The sequence below is a fragment of the Rana temporaria genome, chromosome 4 (genome assembly GCF_905171775.1).
Source record: "Rana temporaria chromosome 4, aRanTem1.1, whole genome shotgun sequence".
NCBI classification, from domain to species: Eukaryota; Metazoa; Chordata; class Amphibia; order Anura; family Ranidae; genus Rana; species Rana temporaria.
In genome coordinates, this window is record NC_053492.1 from 27,305,623 (window position 1) to 27,313,727 (window position 8,105).

An 8,105-nucleotide genomic window follows, 5' to 3' on the forward strand; every position below is an offset into this window, starting at 1 on the left:
AATGTCAGTGGGAGGAATAATGCCCTATTGTTGGTGTCAGTGGGAGGAATAATGCACTATTGTTGGTGTCAGTGGGAGGAATAATGCACTATTGTTGGTGTCAGTGGGAGGAATAATGCACTATTGTTGGTGTCAGTGGAAGGAATAATGCCCTATTGTTGATGTCAGTGGGAGGAATAATGCCCTATTGTTAATGTCAGTGGGAGGAATAATGCCCTATTGTTGGTGTCAGTGGGAGGAATAATGCACTATTGTTGGTGTCAGTGGGAGGAATAATGCCCTATTGTTGGTGTCAGTGGGAGGAATAATGCACTATTGTTGGTGTCAGTGGGAGGAATAATGCACTATTGTTGGTGTCAGTGGGAGGAATAATGCCCTATTGTTGGTGTCAGTGGGAGGAATAATGCACTATTGTTGGTGTCAGTGGAAGGAATAATGCCCTATTGTTGATGTCAGTGGGAGGAATAATGCCCTATTGTTGATGTCAGTGGGAGGAATAATGCCCTATTGTTGGTGTCAGTGGAAGGAATAATGCCCTATTGCTGATGTCAGAGGCAGAAAATATGTTCGATTGTTGGTGTCAGTGGTTGGAATAGTGACCGACTGTTGATGTCAGTGGAAGAAACTGTGTCTTGTATCATTGCAAGGAATAATGGCCCCAGGGAAAGATGAAGGCAAGCAAAGGGCCGCATATGGCCCCCGGACTAGCTATAATGCTCATAGGTGTGCACAGCCTATTGCATAAGGGTGTGCACCCCAAAGCTCAAACTCACATAGGTCTGTATATACACAGTGTCAGTAGAGCAGGGGATAATATCAGTAGGGCAGAGATTGGCGTCAGTAGTTTATTTTAGTTATTTGTTTTTTTTTTACTCTTTTACAATAATTTTTTTTATTGTTCTTTATTCTTTTTTTTACAATATTATTTTACAATACTTTAGTTGAATTTATTTTTAATTTTTTGTTGAACTATCAGGGATCTAAACAGACCCCTGATGTCTCACTTTTGACACAGAGAAAGGGACTGAGGACAAAGATTCCCCAGTTTCTTTCTCTGCAGCCAAGCAGCAGGGGGAATCTGCGCAGCACAGGGTGATTAGAGTGTGCCCAGGCACACCTGGCACACCCTGTGCGCACGCCTATGATAATGCTAAATGGTGACAAAGAGCCTTGGTTCACCCTTAGATTGCTCCTGTAGATGGTATATCTTTGCCTTTGTACTAATAAATGGCATCTTGCCTTCACAGGTGTGGGGCGTATCTGGATGGACGATGTCGCTTGCAAGGGCACGGAGGAATCAATCCTGCAATGCTTGTTCTCCAGCTGGGGCAAAACCAACTGCGGCCACGCTGAAGACGCCGGGGTGACGTGCATCAAGCAGTGAGCCTAACGCACTGGGAGCCTGTCTCTGAAGACATTTAATCCAGGTGGCACACGGGACAATAAAGGAGAACTCTGGCTATGATTAATATGACCAGTAAAGATATATTGCGTCACCTTATGTGCACTTAAAAAACGTGAGCTGCAGATGTCCCTGTACTTGCAGAATAGATATCAAAGCCTTTATGGACGTGTGTCAGAAGGTATTTTAAGGAAGAAAGGTGTCACAGGTAGGCTTTACTGCCCGCTAAAGCCCAACACACATATGGAGCAGAACTTTCATTGCTCGTCTGCAAACAACTGACCCGGGTAAATAAGTATTCACAAAGCATTTTTACTGGATTTTGCGCTTTATATGGAGTTTTCCTTTTAAGATGGCAAGTTGTGATGGGACAGTTCACAGAGCATCCTGGAGATGAGATGATTGGATGAGATTTTGCTTGTTCGCCATTGTCGCCAGAAGGAGGAAATATCAATGTGCCAAGCTTCTACTTCCATGTATTGCAGGTGTTTACTCTGATGCCAAAGAAAAACACTCAAGAGCCATGTTATATTGACAAATGCATTTAAAAAGAAAAAAAAAATAATCAGCACAGATATAGTTTACAGGCAAGACCGCACACTAGTCTATATGATAAAAGTTTATTTTACTTTATACTGTGCTTCTTTTTTTTCTACTTTTATATACATTAGATATGGGAGAGCCACAGAGTGCTAGATGCTCCATAAGCTTTTTCCAAAGAGCCTTGCTGTAGAACAGAAGGGCTGCCGACGGCTGTCAGCCAATGAAGAGCAGCTATATAATGCGCAGTACTACAGCTTGAAGAGTGGATGCTGTTGAGCCCCACAGAGGATTCAGCAACTGATTTTGTGATGACTTGCTGTAAAATAAAGTGTGAAGTAAAGGATTTTTTTTTAAATGATATTTGTGTTGCTGTTGAATTATTGTGCGTGTGCGCTTGTGTGCGCATGTAACCATTTTATACTATGTGTACACCCAGAGGCGGCTCTAGACTCTGTAAGGCCTTAGGCCTCGTACACACAACCGTTTTTTTGGGCAAAAACCAGCAAGAAAACTGCTTCTTGCCGAGAAAGCCATTTGTGTGTACAAGGCGTTCGGGTTTCTTGTCTGGAAATCAGGCAAGAATCTCGACGAGAAAAAAAGAGAACCTGCTCTCTTTTTTCTCGTCGAGTTTCTCGTTTGCCTGTTTCCAGACGAGAAACCAGAGCGTCTGTATACTTACCTGTCGCCATGGAAACCTGCGCATGCTCGAATTGACTTTGACGCATGCGCAGTAGCTTCCACGGCATAGGTATGCGTATGCTCGTCATACGCAATGAAGTCACCACGTTCTTTCCTTTAAAGAGAACCGCGGTTCTTTTGAAATGAAAGTCAGTACACTCGGGCGGCAAGAGTTTCTTGCCAAGAATCTCGTCAGGGAAAACAACGGGTTTTTCCTGACGAGATTCTCAGTCGTGTGTACGAGGCCTTAGGCATAACTTAGACATGAGGCCCCACTCACACCCCTAATGGAAAAAATAATAAATAATAATAATAATAAATAACTGCATTAATATCGTATATTAAGAGCCTTAAAGTTTTTTTTTGCTGTCACAATGTAGAGTAAAAGATTTCCTATCATCTGTGCCCAGTCTTGCCACACAGAGTTAATCCAGCTCTGAGCAATCCTCTTTTATTGTTCAGTGAAATAAAACGGACTTACACAGAAAAACATTAGTCCGTTCCGCCCCCTTGCTGTGAGTGACAGGTGATTTACATATCTCATGAACTAGCTTGGAGACCGGCATTATTTTTTAATTCCCACTCCTTTTCTGAAGTCATGTGGTTACTTTTCTGGATTTTGACTGGATGTTAGTGATCATAGCATAATTTAGTTTAAAAAATACACAGGACATAATGCATGTTGAGGAGGAGAGTGTAGAGGAGGGCGGGCAGTCTACTGACATCACGACTCCACCCACAGAGCTCCAGACAACAGACCCACCCACAGAATTTGCAGTTTTTCAGTTCTTATAACAGACAGAGGGGGGACATTTGACAGGTAAGGATACATGCAGGAGGCATCTATATCCTTATAGATCAGCACCATGGCAGTAGTTTAGAAAGGATGAGAGTGGCTTTACATCCACTTTAAGCCCTGTACACACGACCGGGAATGCCGTCAGGGAAAAAAAACGTCGGTATTCCTAATGGGATTCCTGGCAGGCTTGACTTGAAAAGCCATGTATACACACAGCCACACAAAATCTCGCCGTTCTTTTGAATGGCAAGAACGCAGTGATGTCATTGACTACGACGAGCCGATGTCTCGTCACATTCGATGCCATCTTTCTATACCCCACACTAACCTTGTATGCTACCGCGCATGCGTCAAAGTGTTATCGAGCCTGCACGGTTTTTCACCCATACAGACGACCGGTTTTCTCGGCAGGAAACACTCTGCCGGGAAATCCAACGATAAAATAGAGAGCAGGCTTCTCTATTTTCCCATCGGGATTCCCGTCTGTTTTCCTGATGGGAAAACTGCTAAGGAGCATACATAAGGCCTGGGATTTTCTGGTATCTGACAGGAATGCAGGGGTGCCAATACTTTTAGCCATGACTGTATATGTGAGAGGGCAAGCCTCGAACTGTGGCTTGGAGAGATCGCTGTGTTGGACCGGTTGCATAGATCGAGCAACCCTGACAAAGCAAGGAATGGAGTAAATATAAACACCCTTTACAGAGCCTGAAATGTCGTGTAAAGGGAGGTCTAATATCACTTTAACTGTTGCCAGAAAGGATGTGCATTCAAATCCCTTGCACTGGAATGAATGGCTGGCTTCCACCAACATTTCACTTCAACTCCTGGCAGCATCCTACACATAAGGAGGAAGAAACCTCATAGTGCAGTACTTGCAAACATTATTTTATTAATAAAAACATCCATATTTGCAGAAGTTTAAAATCAAAGAACAGCCAGGTACTAGCATGAAAGACGAATTCGCCCACCCAGTCGGCGGGATGTCACCGCTTGCCTCCACCCTAACGTGTATAGTCCCAAAGAACATCTTCAGAGATTTGCTGGAGAGGGATTTACCCTACCTCTCGGTCCATCAGGCTCCTGTGCTGTTCCCTTTCACTTGAAGCTCCAAGCTGTGGACAGTCTTTCAGTGTGATCACATACAGTGCAGTAATCGTTAATACATTAATGTCATTTTAAAGTTGAACTCTAGTAAAAAAAAAAAAACATTTAAACATTCCGATAAATACAATAAACTTTCATATGGAAATAAAAATAAAGATGAATATATTAATGAATATAAAAAAAATTGAAAAAAACAAACAAAAGTATGAACAAAGTGACTGGTGCTCTTCAAAGAGACTGGTGCTTTTCGCACTCACCAGATTTCCTTACCCCACATGGGTGTTGCGCAGTCACAGTATATGCCACTGTACGATCCTTCGTTGTTATCATGTATTAGGAACCAATAGATTGAGGATCCGCAGAGTACTACATAATGGCATATACTGTGACTGAGCAACACCCCTGTGTGGGGTAAGGAAATCTAGTGAGTGTGTTTCCAATAGGAGCATGGATAAGAGCACCAGCACTAGAATCACCATAATTAAGAGCACAGAAAAAGTCATTACCTCTGAAGCACCAGTCACTTTGAAGAGCACCAGTCACTTTGTTCATACTTTTTTTGCACATAGTGTTATAAGGACTGTTTTTCTCATTTTTTTATATTTATTTTTATATTCATCTTTATTTTTATTTCTTGCTATGCCTAATGGGACTTGTAGCTCTGCAACAGGTCCGCTAATTGCATATCCCAGCACCAGAGGTACAGCGCCACACCTATATCTCTTATAACTAACATAAACTAACCTTACCAGAGCTTGAGACCTCACGTACAGGGAGGTCTAATATCGCTTTAACAGTTGAATGGCTGGCTTTCACTAGCTTTTCCCATTAACTCAAGGCAGTATTCCACACATAAAGAGAAAGAAGGAGGAAACCTCATAGTGTAGTACTTACAAATGTTATTTTATTATTAAAAACATCCATATGCTGTATTCACAAGTTTACAATCAAAGAACAGCCTGGTACAAGCATGAAAGGCAAACCTTGAGGTCACTGCTTGCCTCCGCCCTAATGCGTATTGTCCTAAAGAATATCTTCAGAAGGTTTCTGGGGAAATAAATCCAGCAAACATTTAGCAAAAATGTTCCAAAATAAGAAAACTAGGAATTATATTGATAAAATAAAAAAAAAGAACGGGGACATGGTCTATGCAACAAAGGACATAGCAGAAACTTTCAAAAACTACTATGAGGGGCTATATGCAGTGGAGCCGAAGAGATGGAGGGAGACAGGAGAGAAAAAGGCTAAAATAAGTGAACTCCTATTAAAAGCTAGATTACCAAAGATCGAGGAGATTGAAAGATCAAATATAGATAAGCCAATAACAGAAGAAGAAATAAGTAGAGCATTGAAAAACTCAGCAGCAGGGAAAAGCCCAGGCCTAGATGGGTTCACAGCTTTGTATTTAAAAAAAAATTAGTAATATACTGATCCCTAGACTTTGTCAATTTATGAATGGGCTGGGATCGGAATATGAAATGAGCAGGGAAGCCCTAGCAGTCACTATTACGGTTATTGCGAAGGAGGGGAAAGATGGCACGCTCTGCTCAGGATAGAGGCCTATATCATTGTTGAACATGGATATAAAGCTATATGCCAGGGATCCTCAAACTACAGCCCTCCAGCTGTTGTAGAACTACACATCCCATGAGGCATTGTAACACACTGACATTTACAGACATGACTAGGCATGATGGGAATTGTAGTTCCTGAACAACTGGAGGGCCGTAGCTTGAAGACCCATGCTATATGCGAAAGTTCTAGCTGAGCGAATAAAAGGGGTAATGACTACACTCATCCATCCGGATCAGGTCGGTTTCATCCCTGGAAGGGAGGGGAAGGACAATGGGGTGATAGCCCTGCCCCTACTACAGAAAAAGAAAATGGATCCCCAGGTCTATTCCTGTCAGTGGATGCGAAGAAAGCATTTGACAGGGTAGATTGGGGACTCATGATGCAAACACTGGAAACTATGGGAATCTGGCCCAGGATGATCCGGTGGGTAAAAACATTATATCATCACCCTCCCGCAAGGATTAAAATTAGTGGCACGTTATCCTCATCTTTCGAGATGAGGAATGGGACGAGACAGGGGTGTCCCCTTTCCCCTCTCCTGTTCGTTTTGTCTTTAGAGCCTCTCCTTGCCATGGTCCGAAATAACCCGGACATCACGGATGTCAAGGTGGAAGAAGAAGAGCATAAACTTTCAGCTTTCGCTGATTATATACTGTTTTATATTACTAATCCCAGGACCACATTACCAAACTTACTTAAAATCCTGAAACAGTACAGGGAAATATCAAATTTTTAAATCAATGTAACTAAGACCGAGATCCTAAATGTCAATATTAGCAAAGTAGAAGAATGTCGTCTGAAGGAGGAGTTTATCTTCTCCTGGCAGAGAGAATTAAAGTACCTGGGCATACAATTAGCTAACTCATTAAAAAATATATATAGAATAAATTACATCCCTCTACTAGACGAAATTAAAAGGGAAATTAAAAAAATAATAAATAGACCTATCTCATAGATGGGAAGGATTAACATCTTGAAGATGGTCCTCGTACCGAAAATATTGTATAAGTTCCAAATGATACCAGTAGCATTGCCACAACCATATCTCAGAGTCCTAAATACCCTGTTAATGAATTATGTATGGAAGAACAAAAAACATAGAATTTCTCTCTCGGTGTTAACCACTTGGTAACCGCCCCATAGACAATATACGTCTACAGGGCGGGTGGTTAACTCTAGGAGGGCGTCAATGTACGTCCTCCCAGAGTCTCTCTCCCGCGCGTCCCCTGGGGCGCGCACACGGGAACATCCGTGACCGCCGGGTCCAGAGGATCACGAATCGCTGATAGCGGCCGTTTACCATGTGATCGCTCCGTCCAATGACGGAGCGATCACATGTAAACAAACCGGCGTCTTTTGATGACGCCGGTTCCTCCCTCCTCTCTCTGTACCGAGCGGTACAGTGTGAGAGGGGGGAGCGCGGGTGTCAGCAGCGCTGTGGATGGATCTGTGACTATTGCAGTCACAGATCCATCCATCCCTGCTCAGCCATCCCTGAAACCCCCTGCAATACCGTGCAATACACTCTGCAATACTGTGCAATACACTCTGCAATACTGTGCAATACACTCTGCAATACTCTGCAATACCCCCCCTACAATACTCTGCAATACCCCCCCTGCGCAATACTCTGCATACCCCCGGCAATACTCTGCATACCCCCCTGCGCAATACTCTGCATACCCCCCTGCGCAATACTCTGCATACCCCCCTGCGCAATACTCTGCATATCCCCCTGCGCAATACTCTGCATACCCCCCCCTGCGAAATACTCTGCATACCCCCCCCTGCGAAATACTCTGCATACCCCCCCTGCGCAATACTCTGCATACCCCCCTGCGCAATACTCTGCATACCTCCCCTGCGAAATACTCTGCATACCCCCCTGCGCAATACTCTGCATACCCCCCCTGCGAAATACTCTGCATACCCCCCCCTGCGAAATACTCTGCATACCCCCCCTGCGAAATACTCTGCATACCCCCCCCCCTGCGCAATACT

The 8,105-nt window shown here is 43.5% G+C and overlaps 1 protein-coding gene across 1 annotated transcript in view; it reads left to right on the forward strand.

Moving 5' to 3' along the window:
• Nucleotides 1-2,303, forward strand: part of SCARA5 (scavenger receptor class A member 5) — a 424,057-nt gene extending 421,754 nt beyond the window's left edge. The window contains exon 9 of the mRNA XM_040348148.1: nt 1,248-2,303. Within this exon, the coding sequence (XP_040204082.1) occupies nt 1,248-1,384 (137 nt within the window). The 3' untranslated portion in view covers nt 1,385-2,303. The remainder of the gene's footprint in view (nt 1-1,247) is intronic.
• Nucleotides 2,304-8,105: the final 5,802 nt, after the last annotated feature.